Below are 19,702 nucleotides of genomic sequence, written 5' to 3'. Positions count from 1 at the left end.
CTGAAGGTTGTTAGCTGCAGCTCCAACGCCGAGGGTCAATAAGTTCGGCCACTCCTGGCCCATGCCGCCGGTCTCACTGGAAAAGCCCTGGCAGCCAATGCCCCCCACGCCCACTGGGCCCCTCCGCGGCCTTACCCCTGTCACGTGACAGAGGAGTCCCCGCGATGCAGCTGCTGATAGGCCCTGTGCATTGTTCTCTGTGATTGGCCTGCTCTCAGACCTCCCCCCCCTTCTCACGTGAGGGGGGCGAGTCACGCGATTTCCGGGAACCCGTCAGGAAGAGACATAAACAAAACAAACCCCAAAGCAGCATGGAGGGTCCGGGCCAGAGCGGGATGGGCGGCGCCCCCTACTGAGCCATACCTTTGCCCCGCTGGGTCGGGGGGACGCCAGGTGAGGGGAGAGGCTGCTGCAGCAGCCTCGGGCTGGGAGGGGTCGTGGGGGTGGCGGTAGCAGCAGCCTCTGACAGGGCGGAGGCTGTTGCACTAGTAGCCCATGGCAGGATAAGGGCTGGGGGCAGCGGTGGGGAGGCTGGTGCAGTCCTTGTCGGGGCGGGAGGCTGCATTTATTGCTCCTTTAACGCAGCAGAGAGGTACAGGGGTCTGCATCCAGAGTAGATCGGGAGAGTCGCTGATGCACACAAGGAAGGACCGGGGTACTGAGGCCAGGACAATCCCAGGGTGAAAAAGGGGTGTGTCTGCCTCTGATTCCCTTTCCTGGTTTTGGAGAGGCGCATGGGATGGGGGAGGTACCACGCGGATAGAGATGTGGAGGGCAGCAGACGCTTTCCCGTGCTCCTTCAAGGGGGCGGTTGTTGGTAGTATGATAGGAACAGCCCCGTGCTAGGCGGATGTCTGAGTTTCTCTGCTTCTGAGGTTTCCGACCCTTTGGCACAGTGATTGCACTGCTGTCGCTTCTTGGGCCTTTGGTATGTTTTGAAACGAATGGCTGCAAGTTAGTACCAGAAGGAGTTGAAAGAGACTGCAAAGGAAAGCAGCAGCATGTGCAGGGGCGTGCACTGAGTTAGCAGTGGCCTGTCGGCTTCCATTGCAACCTACATCTATCAGGCGTCTGTGCCGTGGCAAGGGGAGCAGAGCCTGCACTGAACGATCATGGGGATTAAAGCAGCTTCTCTCCAGGGGCTCTGTGGGTTCTGGTAGTATGGATGAAGGGATTGCTTAGCCCTCAGAATATAAGGGATCAGTGCAAATAGGGGAGACAGGCGACGCTGGGTGGGAAGTGGGGGAGGGAGTCTCCCAACTCAACCCTGTGACTCTATGTAACTAGTTGGGGGTTGTGGGGCGGGGGATCTGTGGGCTCCCGGAGGAGTCATAGGCTTGTGACAGGTCTGGAAACTAGCTACCATGGAGATCTGTCCTTATTTCCTCTCCTGGAGGGGGATTTTTGGGGCGAACCTAGCTGCCTGCGAGCCTCCTGCCCCGTCTTCCTAGTCCAGGAGAGAAGAGTAGCTGCCTATGGGCACCCCAGCGGGAGGGGGGGGATGAGGGAAGCCCGCTCCCCCATGCCTGGACGGTGGAGTTGGTGAGAGTAGGTTCCCTATCCCTTCCCTCTGAAGAGCAGTAGCTCCCCCACTTCCTTTCCTTTGGGAGTGGGGAGGGGGCGGCACTGCCTAGCTGAGGAGCCTCTGAAAGTGATTTGTTTACATGTTGCCTCACACTAGCTTGAAAGAGCCGCTGGGCGGGTGAGTGGCGGCGGTTCGGGCCAATGGGTGCCGGCTTGGGAGGTTGGGTGGCCAATCAGGTTGGGAAGGGGGTGGGGCGGGCTGTGTCATGGGTTAGGCTGCGTTCGGTGCTGGTTGGTGGGGCGGCCATGTTGGCTGGGAGGTGTGTTAGTGGGTCAGGAGGAGGGGGCGAGGCCCAAGCACAAGGGGTTGGCGCGGGGAGACAATGCCTGGGGGCTGGGGGGGGCTGGGTCAGAGGTGCGGGAGGCAGGCGGGCTCAGCCAGGGGTGTGCTAGGAAGGGCAGCTCCCTTCCCCTTGGAAGTGGCGGGGAGAGGCACAGGTAGGGCTCCGGACGATGCAGAAAGGGGAGATGCCTGACCTAGGTGATTGGGCTGGAAGGTTGAGCTCCTGCTCTCTGAAGCCAAGGGGGTGTCAGGAGGCACATGCTGGATAGGAAGTAGTTTACAAAACTAGTGGACCATCCCCTCTGCTGCTGTGACTATCCCACACATACCCAGACCAGCCCCCCTAGTTACCCTCTGACCCAGGGCGGACCTAATTCCTTGCTGTCACTCGCAGGACTTCTCATCACTAATATTGTTTGTTTGTATCAGGAAACTGAGGGTAAAACATCTTCATTTATTGTTAAGGAGACAGTTTCTCTGTAACTTGGTTCTTAAAAGTTATGTTCTCTTTTTTCATGCTTAAACCCTCCCTCCTTCCCCATGAGTCTTTTCACTTCTGGCTTTTGTAAATGAGGCATAATCATACACATTATTGATGCTCTACAAAAAACATTTGATCTAAAATTCAGGAAATGTCATAAACTGTTTACTAACTATTCTAGAAATGTGGAGTTTAATCCAATATTAATCTGAATTACTTCCCTTTTAAAGCAAATTAAGGTGTTTATCCAAGCATGAGATTTCTGATCATCCTTCCTTCTGTTCTTTTCTTATAAATAAGGAAATATTAACATTCCATGAGATCATTCCTATAAGGAGCTTTGTGTTGATGGAAACTGGCACAGAGTCTCTTTCAAATCAATGGGTCATCAGATAGGTAGATTTCTGCTCCTACAAGGACCATCCTTTACTTCAGTAGGGCTTTCAGCTGGCTTCTGCTTGCCAGGAAGCTTTTTATATGATTAGGGACTTTTTTTTGTGAACTACTGAACTTCTCTATCCCTTTGAGTTATGAGGCATGCCCTAATCTCATCCCTGTGATTTGACAAAAACAACAAGGAGTCCAGTGGCACCTTAAGACTAACAGATTTATTTGGGCATAAACTTTTGTGGGTAAAAAAACCACTTTGTCAGATGCAGGCATTATATACTGACACATGAAGAGAAGGTGCCACCGAACTCCTTGTTGTTTTTGTGGATACGGACTAACATGGCTACCCCCTGATGCTTGTGATTTGACAGGTTTCAGAGTAGCAGCCGTGTTAGTCTGTATTCTCAAAAAGAAAAGGAGTACTTGTGGCACCTTAGAGACTAACAAATTTTGAAATTTGTTAGTCTCTAAGGTGCCACAAGTACTCCTTTTCTTTTTGTGATTTGACAGTTCATTAATACAACTGTGGCATGCGCATAGGTGAGGCACACTGGGTTTGGGGTTTTTTTTTTTTTAAGGATGATTTTCGGTAACAGATCCAATAATTAGTGTTTTAATTTCAGGACCAGAATTCTTCTACCTTTCATGATGAACTAACCAATTAAAACAAATGTTCCACTTTTTTCAAACTCCAGTATAGACTAGATACTTTATTTTAAGTTTGTAACTGTACACACTGAAATATTAATTTCTGGATTGAAAGCACAGTAGGCCTGTTTCGTTCAAGGAGTTACCCCTGATTTACACTGTGACGTCACACTGGTGTAAAACCAGTGTAAGTGTGATGAGACTTGACTCATGGTCTTTCAAGCTGTAAGAGACTTGAATTCAAAATACAGTAATAAAAAGATGGGCTGACATCCAGGTTGTTTATGTCCAACAGCTTGCTTCTGAGCACACCTGAAGTACCTTTGTGGGTTTTTGAATTATAATATTTACACATTTTTTTTTTTTTGGAGTAAGAATAATAGATGTAGATACAGAAGTTTTTTGGGGGATCTGGTGCATGTTCATTGTGGGCACCCTAGATAAGGGGTGGAAATTGCTAGGTCTGAGATATTTTAGGTGATTGGTATACTTTGGATTGCCAACTAACCTGGTATGGTTGATGTTGAAGGAAAGTGGATAATGATCACATGGCCCGTAAAACTCATTGCTGGATGATATAGCTCCTGGAGTGAGAAATGAATTATAATTCTCAGCACTTTGAGTGCTGTAGAAACACTAGCTAACTTATAAAGGATTGTCTGTGTTTGATAGAGGCATTATTTAGTGGTCAGAGGAGACCATCTCTGATATACCATACCACTTAACCCTGTACCCCAGTTTTCCCAACTGTACAATGAAAAAATTATTTATCTGCATCAGAGAGATTCCTTGAGGATCAAGCATGTAAAACCCTATGAGAGCTATTTATTTGAGGTACAGTAGAACCTCGGAGTTACAAACACCAGAGTTAGGAACTGACTGGTCAATCAGATACCTCATTTGGAACTGGAAATACACAATCAGGCCACAGAGACAAAAAAACAAAAAAGCAAATACTGTACAGTACTGTGTTAAACACAAACAACTAAAAACAAAGTTAAAGTTTAAAAAGATTTGACATGGTAAGGAAGCTGTTTCTGTGCTTGTTTAATTTAAATTAAGATGGTTTAAAAACAGCATTTTTCTTCTGCATGGTAAAGTTTCAAAGCTGTATTGTTGTTTTTCAGGTATAAACTTTTGAAAGAACAACCATAACTCTTTGTTCAGTGTTCCAAACTTTTCAGAGTTAGGAACAATCTCCATTCCCAAGGTATTTGTAACTCTGAGGTTCTACTGTAACAGAGAATAACCAATATATAGGAAAATCTACCTAACAGATTGGTGCTAGGGGCTGATTATTTGAATGTATTGCCTTAGGCTTTAAAGTGTAGCCTGTGCCATAACTCATTTTAAGAAAAAATAAACACTTCTGTGTTTGCTTATTTACATTTCCTGCAGGTTTTTGGGTAGCATGGGCAATTGGATTATATTTTTATTAGTTGTTTGATAATGGATAAATTGACTACACTTGCACACTTTTTGGCTATAAAATATGTGAGTTTGAAGCATTTTGTGTTGAGAAGGCAGTTGATATCAAACTTTTTTTGTTTTCCATAAATATAATTCCACAATACAAGGGCTTAGAATAAGTTTACATTTCCCTTCACCTCGGGAGTTTTCTGAGCATTAAGGATTTCTTCCTTCTTTGTGCCCCTCACATTCTCCTCAAAGACTCTGCTCTACACCCTGTACCCTGCACTGGCAGAAGGGTGGAGATGATGACTTCATATTCTACATCTCTGTAGCACTGCTTGTGCTAGGACACTCCTTCCAAAAGATCAGTTATATAATTGCCTATTTTTGTGTTTGTTTTCTCTCTTCTTTGTTCTGTTTCTAACAGTGAATTCCCATGAAACATAAGCAGAAAAAAAAGTTTCATTATTATCTCTTGTGAAAGTAACTCTTTTCTAGTTTTACAGTACTTTGATAAAATCCATATACTAATTAATCCCTTTCACATTTAAAATTGATTCCTAAAAAGTATTAAAAGATGTTAAGAATTAATTAAAAGCTGCTAATAACTTGCCTGAAAATAGTGTAACCTCTAGCACAAGGATCGGCAACCTTTGGCACAAGGCCCATCAGGGAAAGCTGCTGGCGGGCCGGGACAGTTTGTTTACCTGCAGCGTCTGCAGATTCGGCCGATCACAGCTGCCAGTGGGGGGTGCGGGAAGTGGCGGCCAGCACATCCCTAAGCCCCCACCGCTTCCCGCAGCCCCCATTGGCCTGGCACAGCGAACCGCAGCCAGTGGGAGCTGCGATCGGCCGAACCTGCAGACACTGCGGGTAAACAAACTGTCCCAGCCCACCAGCGGCTTTCCCTGGTGGGCCGAGTGGCAAAGGTTGCCGATCCCTGCTCTAGCACTTGGTTACAGGTGAAAATACAAAACAGCCCGTCACTGTTTCACTAGATGCGGTAATTCTACTTAACCTGCTGCAATTTTCCTCTTAGTCTGGTGAGGTTTTTCTTGAATAAGATGTCCATGCAGTAGGTGTTCAGAGGAAAGTGGTGCTGGTAGTATTAGGGTTTTAAAGATTAATGTAGTGTAGTGGTTAGAGCAAGAATATGAATCAAGATATCTGGGTCCTATCCCCAATTCTTCCACTGACTTGCCATGACCTGGAGCAAGTCACTTAACTTCCCTGTACTTCATATCCCCTGTCCTTTTAGAAGAGGAATAATGATGCTTACCTTTTGAAATCCTTGGGCTTAAGGTGCTATTGTTTGAAATATGTTGCTATTAGCACCTACAGTAGCAAAACAGTGAGGCAGGTGGGGCTCAATGATTTAAGAATATGAATTAGTCCGATATGTCCATTCAAACACCAGTTGTAGCTCACGAAAGCTTATGCTCAAATAAATTTGTTAGTCTCTAAGGTGCCACAAGTACTCCTTTTCTTTTTGTGTATATTGTAAAGCCATTCAGCTAGATTCTCATGTAGTTGTTTGGAAACTTCTCTTTGGGGTTTCTTTTGAGAGAATTTAATGCTGTTGAAAGGTGATGGATTTACAACCTGGGAGAATAAAACGCAGGAAGTGGCAATGCGAGCTCCTCTGCACTACCACATCAATATAACAACCCTGACATTGGAGGGTCCAGCTTGAAAGTTGTCTCTATGGTTCATTTAGCGTTTCTATAAGATCACCAGCAAGATAATCAGTTAGAAAAGAGTTTATCTTCTAGGAACTGATTTTAGATTAATATTTCATTTTACAAACTCGACTGAACAGTGGTTGGTTATAACTTTATGATCACAACCCACCTGGGGCAACAGTGATTTAGACGTGAAAGGGTGTATTACATTACCAATGCCCAGTATCCTTTAATGTTTATTTAAGGAATTAATGGAACTCTCTTAAAGGGCAAGTGCTCCCATACAACTCTGCAAGTGTACTGATCTTCAGTATTATTTATACTCCTGTTGTAAGCCCCACTACAGTTCTTTCCATTCATTCAAATCTGTATTCAGTAGGCTGAATCCTGAGCTGCAGCATCCCTGCTAGGCTGTTCTAGTGTGGACTTAAGCACAGACTGTTTATAATGGATGAACTGTATAGTAGTTCTGTGTGGATAAATGGGTCCTTTGAGATCTACAAACTCATTTTCCTTTCCAACCAATTCAGATTTTAAACCCATGTTTCCATAGACATTGTTGATTGGTGTATTAAATTATGATCTACCAACCCCAGAAAAAAGTAAGTGTAAATATTTTTTTATCATAAAGATTTTGATGATTCCAGGGAATTTAGGAATGGAAAAGAATAAAAGGCAGTCCTGCTCTATAGTAAATGTGGAGAATGCTGTAGACTAAGAATCTCTAACTGGGTCATTAGCTTGTGCCCCTCACTGTCTCTTTCCATTTAATTGTCTTGTCCTCAAAACTACCAATAAATACCAAAGGTTACCCATAGAGTATGTACATTAGCATTTATCTAAGTATGATTGAAGTACCATCATTGAAGTGTTCTGATGAGATTTTGGACTAAGAAAAAAAAACTTAAAAGAACTATGAAAAAGAATGATTATTTGAATACGTTCTGCCTAGTCAAGTAAGGGCACAAGACATTTGAGAATATGACACTGAGTTTATGTTGGAGACCAGCAACTACCAAACTTAAATTTATGAAAGTTTGTTATGCTCCTTAATAACCTCTATAACACTTGCAGACTCTGGAGATTCAGGAGCAGAGAAGCTTTTGGGAAGTGTCATGTCAAATCATTACTGAACCCATTGCCATAGGGGTTGGGCAAAATTCTGCCCTGACTTTATACCTTGTGTATCAAAGGCAGTAGGGTTGCATGGATTGTTAAAAGGCAGAATTTGGTCTTGACACACCATAGACTTGCAGTTTCAGATATTCTGGATGCCCAAAATCATTAAGTTGCTGGCATATTAAGTTTATAGAAGATAAAATTGATCCCTTTGAACATACAGAATTGCAAAGAGACTGTGACATGCGGATTGGTATTAAAAGATGAGATCCATTTCCTCAACCCTGTCTCCCCGCCCCCAGCCCCCCAGCTACAAATATGAAGAGCCAGGCTCCAAAATGAGTTTCCATACTTTTTTAAAATTCAAGTTAAAGTGCAAAGTTTTGGTCCTACATTAGACTAATGAGCAAATCTATTTTGCGACCTAATGTGAAATTTCACAGCATTGAGCAAGCCTGCTCTGTAGATGTCTCTTCTTTGTGTAGTTTTCAGTGCACTGAGTCAGACAAGGGCTGCACACTTGGTGCCCTGAGGCAGTCTGACAGAAAGTTTAAACATCAGTTGACACAAAAATAAAAAAGGGACTGTTGGAAATATGAGGATAGAAAGAAAATCTTACTTCAGAAAGGACTGGCTGGTTTTTATTTGACATGTAGACCCTAAAAGGGGTGGCTTCATTGGAAGCATTTGCATTGTCTTAATGAGAACCTGTCTTGCCTAATTAAAATTTGGGCTATGTGAAACTTTGTGGTTTTTTGTATTTGTTTTTGTTTATATTTGTGACTCTGTGATTTAAAAACCACTTTATTTTACTGTGGCAGGGGCTTTGTTTGCATTCTCTTTCACTTATCTTAAGATGCAAATGACTTTTTAAAAATACTAAATTCACGATACAAAATTTAGACTAACTCAATGGGAAGGAATAATTTACCTTCCTGTGTTAGTTCATCTATAAAGGGATTCTTTTTTTCCTGGCATGTTTACTCTGTGGTAGAGAATATTTCTAGTGCTATTTCTGCATTTAAAAATGAGAATAAACTTAAATAAAATGAGCAAGTGGCTTCACTTTTAGAAGGGAATTGTGTGCAAAATAAAACAATTACATTCAAAGAAATGGAAATATATTTCTGCACTGTTACTTCAGGGTTGATAGTTGGGATTTCAGTTTAATGCTCATACAACACTGCTGCTGTGTGATTTATCTAGACAGTGCACATCATTCCTTAAAGAGACTTTCATGTATTTGGGGGTGTGGGAAGGAAGGCCAATAAATTTGGCCAAATTCATCCCTGGTGTAACAGTTGTCAGTGGAATTACACCAGGAATGAATATGGCTAGTTAGTTTTGATGTATAAATCGGTTTCTCCTGTGCTCACCATCATTTATCTTCTGAGCTTTTTGTCATGTTTGCACCAAGTACTTTGCTTTTTCATAGCCTTGCTTCCTCATGCTGTTACAAATGCAGGATTGATTGGAAAGGAGCCCTTATTTAGGACATGCATTTGAACTATCCAAGGGACTGCAGAAGATACTGAGTCAAGGAAATTACTATTGAATAAATTGGATCAAATCAACCCACGCCCAGGCAGAAGTCGGTGGAAGAGTAATGACATTTGAATTGGCCCAAACTTTAAGTTCCAATAGGAAAGTTCCCCTTTTTAATAGTGAGTGTGCCTGCTGCACTTCCCTTCTGCCACTAGATGTTACTGCATGAGAAACTGATTAAATTGTAGCTGGAGGTGGCTGGGCTGACCTTGTTAGAAAAGGATGGGGAAAACACTAAAACGGGTATGCCCTCTATATCCTCTTTGGAAAATATGATAATTACATAAATCTCATTCTAGAATTTATTGACTTTGTGATATTAAATGTGTGAAGACTGTTTTTTGTATTGACCTAAAAGTGTGTTGGGCACTTTCCAGACATGTGAAAAGACAGTCTCTACCCTGAAGAGCTCGCAATCTAGATAGAGGACGTTACAAACACAGTGAGCAAAAGGTAACGGAAAATAGTTTAAACTAGCAGCAAGGTTTGCGCAAGTCTTGTTTGTTCCATGCTTTTTCATTTAAACTAGGGTGTGGGAGGAGAGAAGAACTAATTCTTGTGGCATGCTCCAGCATGAGGTCTATTCAGTTTTGCGGGGGATTTTTGTTTTTTGCCCCCTCAGAAATGATCATGTTGGGATACTAACTTTTTTTTTCTTGAAGGAAAAAAACCCCTGTTTTTGTCTCCTTTTTGTGGCACGTAACTTGTAGTGTAATAAATGTTAACTTTTAGTGTTTGGTCTGTTCATTTTACACAGAAGTCTACAAAGAGAGAAGAGCTCCGTGTGTGTGAACTGAAGTTATTTCAGGGAAAACCTCTATCCCTTTCATTGCATGAGTTATATGCTACCCACTGACACTGAAGTAAAGCTGGAAAGGAATCCAAAAGTGAAGAAAACAAGAAATTTGGAATTGGATTTGGGGGATCTGGGCTTGGAAATGCCTCAGGTAAGCCTGGTATGTGTGTGTGTGTGTGTGTGTGATAGTTGATTTACTAAAGTAAAGTATTCCCTACACACACATACACTGCTGCATTTTTAAAATTATAGTTAAATTACAAGATTCTTTCGAGCTAACAAGGAACCTTCAGAAGAAGCTTATAAATTATAACAAGTGAGATGCCTTTCCCAATTGGCTTTAAGTTAAAGCCAAGATGCTGAGTAGAGTCAAAACTGTCCCCCTTCTAGGGTTTGGCTTTATTTAATAATAAAGTAATCATCAGTGGATAAACAAAACTAAAAGCTCAAGTCTTCTTCTCCGGTTTGACTGCTCTTAGATTTGTTAACTCACGACTGCTTAACCCATACCCTAGGTACTCTTTCTAGAGAGCCACACTTACCTTTCTGTCTGTGAGCATATGAGCCACCTGCAGAGTGAGCCAGTGGAACACACTTACCATCTTCCAGCAAGATCACCACCTACTAGCAAGGTGGGTTTTCAGGCAAACACCACAAATTATGACCTGCTATTGTCCTAATTCAGGAACCTCTTGTCCCGTTCAGTTCAAATTTTATAGAAGAAATTTTTACTTCTACCAGTCTGAGTCAAGTGTGACTTCTTCTTTTGTGAATTTTAGAGGGAGAGCAAAAACCGGGTTTATAGCAGTAACTCATTTTCAGCCTCAACTGCCATTGCTTCATAGTATTATTTCTGTGGCCAGTAATCCTAACCTAACTACAAAATGTTTCTACACAAAGTTCCACCTATTCCCCCAGTAGATCTTCCATTACAAACCAATTGCACAAATGGTAAAATCATCAGTCTCTACCCAGGATTGAAATAACTGAGATGTACTTAAAGCTTCCAGGACTAGAATAGTAAGAGTGCTGCAAGGGAAGATTAAGGCCCACTGATGAAGCAGTGGATGAAAAACTTTGATAGTGCCCATTCACAAGAGTATTGACTAGAGCCAGGGGTATTAATCTGTCACTTCTACAAGCATTAAAATATCACTAAGCTCACCAAACAACTAAGAATTTCAAGTCAACAACAAAAAGGAATAAATGAGCAACTATCTAGCACAGGGGTCAGCAACCTGCGGCACGCGTGCCAAAGGCTGCATGTGAGCCGATTTTTACTGGACACGCTGCTGCCAGCCGGGGGTTCTGGCTGCTGTCCCCGCTCAGCCTGTTGCCGGCCCGGGAGAACGGAATCCCGGGCTGGCAGCAGGCTGAGTGGGGCTGGCGGCTGGGACCCTGGCTGGCAGGAGCCGGCAGCTGGAACCCCAGACTGGTGGCAGGCTGAGCAATTCAGCCTGCCACCGGTCTGGGCTTCTGTCCACCGGTGTAGTGTATTAAATTTTCTCCCTGTAGGAATGTGCTACTTGCAGAGCACCAGGACTGGCAGCAGTAAGTAGTACACTGTAAGTAGCACATTCCTGCAGGGAGAAATTTTATTATACTACACCTGTGTAGGGAAGGCTGTGCCTTCCCAAACAGCCTGCCCCCTATCTGCCCCCTCCCACTTCCCGCCCCCTGACTGCCCCCCTCAGAACCCCCCACCCATCCAATCCCCCCGCTCCTTGGACCCCCTCACCCCCCATCCAAGCCCCCCTGTCTCCTGACTGCCCCGATCCCTATCCACACCCCCGACCCCTGACAGGCCCCTCAGGACTCCCTTGCCTATCCAACCCCCCCTGTTCCCCGTCCCGTTACCATGCCGTTCAGAGCCCCAGCCCTGACAGCAGTAAGTAGTACATTCCTATAGGGAGCAATTCAATACACTATACCCAGCTCTGCTCAGCCTGCTGATGGACTGGAGTTCTCAAAACATGTTCTTGCACCCGTTATCAAAAATTACACTACAATTAGCTTAAAAACTTAAACTTTGATTATTACAGTAATCGTTAAAAAATGTATAATGTTAATAAATACCTAGGTTTGATTAAACAAAGTAGTTGTACTTGTGTGCCTGTGTTTAATTTGTGTTTTTGATGATTTACCTGCTAAAAAAAATCTCGCATGTCTCTCACTGCCAGAAAGGGCATCTCACACCCCAGGTTAAGAACCACTGCACTAAACTGATAAGATCTGCATTTTAAATGAAGCTTCTTAAACATTTTAAAAACCTTTGTTTACTTTACATACAATAATAGTTTAGGTATGTAATATAAACTTGGAGAGAGAGACCTTCTAAAAACTTTTAAAATGTATTTCTGGCACGCGAAACCTTAAATTAGAGAGAATAAATGAAGACTCAGCACACCACTTATAAAAGGTTGCTGACCCCTGATCTAGCAGCTACATGGTGGATACAAATTTTAGAGTGTCATGTGAGTAAAAGCACTGGGTATCATTAACTGGCTGTTTGCTTATATGTTTATCTATAAAAGTCTTCCAAATGCAAGTATAGAACAAGTTCAAAGTTGAGGTATATGGGGGGTAGGAGTGCGCATATAATATAATACGTATATATTTATATAACTTTGTAGCTTGCTTAACAAAATCAAACAATTTTGTTGTAGCCCAGCGTGAGCGGAATGGACCCTCCTTTTGGAGATGCCTTTCGGTGCCACACATTTTCAGAACAGACGCTGACGAGCACAGATCTGTTGGCAAATAGTTCAGATCCAGACTTCATGTATGAACTAGTAAGTTTGTTTTTTCCCTTTGTTTTTCCTTTTGGGTAGCATCCTCCTTTCCCATGTAAATGAGGAGATGGTCTGTAGGAAGCTGTTCAGTGAAGGTCTGCTGTCTGATTATTCACTACTACTTATTACTGACTTAGTCCCCAACCATCAGGCCACCAACTGGGATGTTTCACATACAGGAAACTGTTAAAACTAACTATCAGCAGAGGCTTTGGTATGTCTTATGTTCAGGAGCCTCAGATTGAGCAGATAGGTGTATCACTGGCACTACTGGGATGTTGTTTGCCAACATAAGTCCCAAGCAATATAGTCTTGTCTAGGAAAGACATTACATCCCCCCAAGTTGAAGATGAGACACATGAACAGAACAAAATGTAAACTAAGCTTATGTTGGAAATAACTAACTTTTCCTATACCAGACATGCATGGACTAGGAAAAAAGATTGCTCACGTTTATTATTTGGTTGATCTGGCTAGAACAAGGTTCTTCAGGGTTGGGATATCTGGCATTGGTAGTGGCTGGTACGTGGAGCCCTTCTTTTCTTGATCACTTGTATAAATCTGACACGGGTGAGTAGGGAACTAAAGTAGTTTCCATCTGATGGCTCTTTTATGTGAAATGAATTGTTGGTCTTAGTCCAGTTCCCAGTGGCCGGGAGTGCACACAATACAAAAACCCATAACACAATTGGCCGGTACCCTTGTTGGCAGTCTCCGCACAGAAGCCCAGAATTGAAGGAGCATGGAAACTATGCTCTCACCTTTCCTGTAAAAAGATTCTTCAACGCAATGCTGAGCTAGTTGTGCTGTGTCTGGTTTTGGGATAAAAAAGCCTCATGTGCCATCAGGCTGGTACACACTTCACCAGCACTCAATATTTTGGGGGTTTGTTTGTTATAGACCAGGGAGCTGGATGGGAGTATTTTTCTAAAATGTGCCTTGTTAACTTGTCTTATTGTTCCCAGGACAGAGAAATGGACTATCAGCAGAGCTCCAGAGACAACCTCCTTTCTATGGAGGACTGCAAAGATATTGAAAATCTAGAGTCTTTTGCAGACGTCCTGGATAATGAAGCTGCTTTCACCTCAAACTGGGAGCAGTGGGACACATACTGTGAAGACTTAACTAAGTACACCAAACTAACCAGCTGTGACATCTGGGGAACAAAAGAAGTGGATTACCTGGGCCTTGATGATTTCTCAAGCCCATACCAAGATGAAGAGGTGATAAGTAGAACTCCAACTCTGGCCCAGCTTAACAGTGAGGACTCTCAACCTGTGTCAGATTCACTTTATTACTCGGATTCACTCTTCAGTGTAAAACAAAACCCTTTAACTTCTCTGTTACCTGGGAAAAAAATCACAAGTAGAGCAGCAGCCCCTGTATGTTCCTCAAAGAACATTCAGGCTGAGGCACCTTTGTCAGACTACATTCAAAAGGCAAGCAAGCCCACTTCAAGCACACAAATCATGAAGACCAATGTGTACAATAATGAGAAGGTGAACAGTCACGTTGAATGTAAAGACTATGTTAAAAAGGCAAAAGTAAAGATCAGTCCGTTACCACAAAGCAAACCAGTGTTGAGCCAGGCACATGCAGATGCAGCAAAGGAGAACACATGCTATTGTGGAGCTGTAGCAAAGAGACAAGAGAGGAAAGGGATAGATTCCCTTCAGAATCATAATACTCCTATTTTGCCTTTCAAAGAGACTCAGGAGCTGCTCCTCAGCCCACCCCAGGAATCTCCAGGGCTAGCTGTGGGGGAGAGCAGCCTTTCTGCCAGCACATCTGTCTCAGATCCTTCACAGAAGAAAGAAGAGCACAATTATTCTCTCTTTGTCACAGACAGCTTGTGTGAGCAGCCAACCAAAGGAGACCCTGAAGAGGATGAGGAGGATGAGGAAGATATTGAAGATGAGGACCATGATGAGGGCTTTGGCAGTGAGCACGAACTGTCTGAAAATGATGATGAGGAAGAAGATTATGAGGAAGACAAAGATGATGACATCAGTGATACTTTCTCTGAACCAGGTTTGTTAAATTTTGTGGTGTATTAGGAGGTGGGCAACTCTCTTTCTGCCAAGCAAGTATTGGGGGAAATATGCTTTGGAATGATTTATAGATATAGATGGTAACACTTTACCCTTACATAGGACCTTCCATCCAAGGATTTCAAATGCAAACATGAAACCTCACAGCACCCCATTAGGTAGGTATTCTTCCCATTTCACAGAGAAGGTCAAGGTCCCATAGAGTCAGTAATAAAACCAGGAAGAGAATGTAGAATTCTTGACTCCCAGCTTACTGGACACTACTGCATCCCTTTCCTGGGCTGGGATGTATTGAGTCAATCGATTGATAGTGGGATATACAGAGCCTTACGCCTCTGCAATAGGTTGTTCTTTTAGTGTATCCAGAGAATTTTTATCCCCTGACAGTTGCCTGGGTAGCCCATGTGAAATCAGTTGATAGTCTGTCCAGATTCTACTGGACAGTTGTCCATAATGCACAGATCAATCCTATAATTGTCCCTAATTGGCCCCCTGTTAGCAGTCTCAGAGACCAAGCATTCAATGGGACTGTGGAGACAGAACTCTTCTCTCATCAGCAAGTAGAAAACAAAGAACTAACCCTCAACTGAAGGTGACAATGCAGTAACTATTACTGTAAAGATTAAATACAAGCAAAGAGCCCTATAGTTAAGGGGCTTAGTTTTATTAGTGGGTATACACGTTTTACACAGCTTTCTAGCATAGAATAGTGATTAACAGCTTGTACAAACACTTGACAATATAACTTTGGGGAGGAAACTCAAAAGGCAGTTAAAAAATTCCACTTTAAATCGGCAATCTCAGTCAAGCATGTTTGTAAGGAGGTCATGAGTAGACCTTGTATAAAACGAAAAGGAGTACTTGTGGCACCTTACAAATTTCACCTAACAAATTTGTTAGTCTCTAAGGTGCCACAAGTACTCCTTTTCTTTTTGCAAATACAGACTAACACGGCTGCTACTCTGAAACCTTGTATAAAACAATATATTGGGTATTCAATATGCGCAATATTACTTATATGTGTACATTACAAATCTTTATTAACATCCTCTAAGCTTTCCCTCATTGCTTCTTTAGGGAATCCTCTCAACTTATTCTTCTGAAGCTTTGAGTGGCTTCTGTTATGTTTGTGTGGTATGACTTGATTGCCATATGGTGTAACTCCTCACCCATTGTGCCACATTACTAGATTCCCATGTTTAATAATATGTAATCTTAAAAAGGATTTTTTTTAATTGCTGGCATTTCAGTTAGTTGCATTGCATTAATTGCTTTTTTGAAAGTTTTTTCTGACCAGCAATTGCTTCCACCTGCTATTAAATACTACTACTCCTACATGTAGCAGTAGCGTAACTAAGAAATAAAAAAGCCACTTGGCCTATAAAAGCTCACTGGAGCTTCAAGTAAATAATGAAGGTCATTTACTCCAAGCTTGGAACTAAAAAGATTAAATCACCATATAGTCTAATTACACCATACCAGCAACCAGTGTTGCTTTTTTATTTTTCTAATCGAGCATGGAGCTTTGGCTATGCCAAAGTGTATCCCCGCCTAAATACACCTAGATGGGAAGGAGGGAGTCGTGAAACAATCATAGAGCAGGAAGACTTTTCATTCTGTTATACTGAAACTAAAGGTAGAGAGTTAAATTTGACACAGAGGTGTATTTCACTGCAAGGACAAAGAACATACTGTTTTTATTGACCCCTATCATGTATATTTTCTACTTTGATTCACCTTTCTTTCCTCCTCCTCCCCCTCCCCATTTCTGTGGGTTTATGAAGCACTGACTCATCTGAAACTATGAGAAACTAATAATCTGCATGCTCTTTCATTATCCATAGTTTAATGGACATCCTAAAAGTGGATAGCCAATCTCTATTGAGCAACGTTGTTTTGAGGTCTTATCCTCCTCACCTAGTCATTGTGGAGGCACATCATTTGCACATGTGTGCAAATGCATCTGCAGCTGAAAAGAGGAATAATCTAATAAATAAATAAAATTACACTTTGGACAGGGGTTGGGAACTGTCTATTTAAATACATTCTCCCTTTCTCAGGCCAGCACTGAGTTGCCTTACTGCCATGGAGGCAGGAGTGTAGCTAATGTATGGTAAGAGTATTAGGAGCCCAATCTGCAGCAAAGGTCAACTTTGCATGGGATTCCAGGTGGGTTGTCTAGGTTCTCTCGCACACTAGCTAATAGAGGACCAGCTGTTACAAAAACAGAATTCCTTTCTGCCTTTTCCATTATACAGGTAATAGAACTAGGGCACTAGTTCCTAAATTGATATAAGAACCATTTCTGGGCATTCTAGGCTCTTCTTTCGTATGATACTGAGAATTGATATAGCACCGTTCCCTCCTTCCCATCTAGGAATATTTAGGCTGGGATACACTTTGGCATAGCCAAAGCTCCATGCTGGATTAGAATATTCAGTAGAATAAGAGGAGGCACTAGCTGGCTGATCTGAGATCTAGCTGGTAAATTGCTTAGAAAGACTGGGAACTGCTGATTTAGCAAGATGTCAGGGTGGATTGACTTAACTTTCAATTTTGATATAAGTCAGCAAGCTGAAAACATTTAATTTTGATCTGTATTTTACTCAGTTATTTTTCTAAAGAAAGGTTGATACTTATTAGTTGCAGATCAGCATTTTTAATGGTTACTTACCAGTTAAATATAGCCATTATACTAAATTTAATAAATCCTTTGGATAACCAGGAGCATAACTATACATATGTTAAGTTATACAATTGCTTAAATAAATACATTTATTCAGTGTCTTAATTATTACATTTGGTTATGTTAGAAAACAGTGAATGACACATTTATTATTTACTAGATTAATATTTTATTCATGATTTGTGTCCAGCTGAACTTGGATGGAAATAGGAATTCAACTAAAATGCCCCAAAACTGTACAATATTTTTATTAGGTAAATAAAAAACTACCTAAAATGTGCTGGGTACATAAGAAAGATTTATCAAAACATGTTTTGATAAATCAAACTGATTTATTAAATAAAGGAAGTATTATCTGTAGTTAGTGAATTGAACTGATTTTCTTATCACTGTGTTCTTCAAGATTTTAGAACTAGTAGATCTCATTCAGCTCCAACTCAGTTTCTTGACTTTTAATGAATTAGTCATTGAACTGACATAGTTGAACAAACTGAAATTAAAAAAATATTCTCTCTGAACCTGCAGAAGCTACTACTGGTGTCAAATGCTGGGTTAGCACTTCAAATTAAATTTGAATTAAGTTTATTTTTAAAGTATGGTTAAAATACTTCTTTTGAAATCACCCATTTTTATTCACTCTGCAAAGTTTGTCAAGCTCCAAAATGTTCTTGCCAGAAAATCAGGTCCAGAAGGATTTCTACAGTCTTGTATACTCCTTTTTCAAATCTCTGAACCCTAATAATACGGGGTAGTTACAGAGAAACAAAATGGGGTAGTTCACAGAGTGCATTTTAAATCCTAAACAAGAGTGCTTTCCTTATCCTTAGCATGAATAGTGTGTGCTTTTTGGGATTAGGGTGACAGCTCATCCACTGTTCAGGAAAAATTTACCAGGTGCATGTCTGGGTTTTTTGTTTGTGGACTCTTTGTTTTAATTGGTTTTTACAATGCAGAATTGATGGTTAAGAGATCATGTTCTCTGGCTTAGACACTGACTTTGTGTGACATTGGGTAAGTCACTTAACTTATCTGTACTTCAGTTTCTGTCTTTGTAAAATATTCTTCTACCTCAATATGGTGTTGTAAGGCTAAATCACTTAATATTTGCAAAGCTCTTTGAGACCCTCTGAGGCAGAGGTTTTCAAATGGTGGGGCGTACCCTTCTAGGGGGAAATGGAGGAACATTTGGGGGTAAGTGATGACACCAGCCCCGTGTGTCAGGGCTTGGGGAAGGAGCTCCACCTCCACCCCTTGACTCATCAGGTCACCCTGTGGGTCAGTGTCAACATCTGCTGCAGCTGAGTCAAATTCTGCTCATGGCAGCCTCCTTACCCAGCACTGGCTCCACCCCCACAGACCATCTCGTATGCTTTTCCCGCACCCTGAAAACCTGGGATGGGAGGGGCAGGTATTGTGTCTATTTCTATCTGGGTTGGGGGGACAACCAAAAATTGTAACTCAAAGGGGGGCTCAGCTCAAAAAGGTTGAAAACCACTGATTTGAGGAAAGATGCTTCTCTTAATTATCGCAGGTAGCTGATTGGATGTGGACTCCCTGAATGTAGCAAAGAATGCATTCGGTAGGGTTGATCATATTCTTAACTTTCAGTACTCATTTCTTTTTCTAGACCAGCAGTTCTCAAACTTCAGCAACCTGAGGACAACCATTTTGATTTTAAAATTTGTCATGGATCCCCAAGCCCTCCACTCAGCCCCAGGCCCCACCTCTACTCCACCCCTTCCCCCAAGGCCCAACCTCTGCCCCTGCTCTTCCCTGTCTCTTTCTGCCTCCTCCCCCTCCCTCCCAGCACCTCTTGTACATTGCTGAACACCTGTTCCATGGCATGCAGGAGGCACTGGAATGGAGGGGGAGGAGTTGATTAGCAGGGCTGGCAGCCCCGGACATGACTCGCAGACCCCAGTTTGAGAAACCGTGTACTAGACTGTAAAATGGGGTGGGCAAACTTATTGGCCTGAGGGCCACAGCGGGTTTCCAAAATTGTATGGAGAGCTAGTTAGGGGAGGCTGTGCCTCCCCAAACAGCCAGGCATGGCCCCGCCCCGCGCCCAGGACTCCTGCCCCATTCACCAGCCGCTGTTCCCTGTCCCCTGACCATCCCTGAACCCGCCATCCCTGACTTCCCCCCCGCCGCCCCATCCAACCCTTCCTCTCATTCCTGTCTGCCCAACCATCCCTTCTCCCTGTCCCCTGACCACCCCTGCTGCCCCATCCA

The 19,702-nt window shown here is 42.6% G+C and overlaps 1 protein-coding gene across 4 annotated transcripts in view; it reads left to right on the top strand.

Annotated features, from left to right (window-relative positions):
• Positions 1 to 221: 221 nt before the first annotated feature.
• CREBRF (CREB3 regulatory factor) overlaps positions 222 to 19,702 on the top strand; it is a 33,378-nt gene continuing 13,897 nt past the window's right edge. For 2 of the 4 annotated variants that reach the window (XM_043520089.1, XM_043520088.1), the window contains exons 1-4: positions 236 to 393; positions 9,903 to 10,092; positions 12,608 to 12,733; positions 13,699 to 14,764. In XM_043520089.1, coding sequence (XP_043376024.1) covers positions 9,979 to 10,092; positions 12,608 to 12,733; positions 13,699 to 14,764 — 1,306 coding nt within the window. In that variant the 5' untranslated portion in view covers positions 236 to 393; positions 9,903 to 9,978. Of the gene's footprint in view, positions 394 to 9,522; positions 9,599 to 9,902; positions 10,093 to 12,607; positions 12,734 to 13,698; positions 14,765 to 19,702 lie in introns of all 4 variants that reach the window. The other 2 variants (XM_038413841.2, XM_038413840.2) reach the window with 2 other exon arrangements.

The sequence above is a fragment of the Dermochelys coriacea genome, chromosome 8 (genome assembly GCF_009764565.3).
Source record: "Dermochelys coriacea isolate rDerCor1 chromosome 8, rDerCor1.pri.v4, whole genome shotgun sequence".
NCBI lineage: Eukaryota > Metazoa > Chordata > Testudines > Dermochelyidae > Dermochelys > Dermochelys coriacea.
This window is presented reverse-complemented; position numbering and strand designations above follow the sequence as displayed.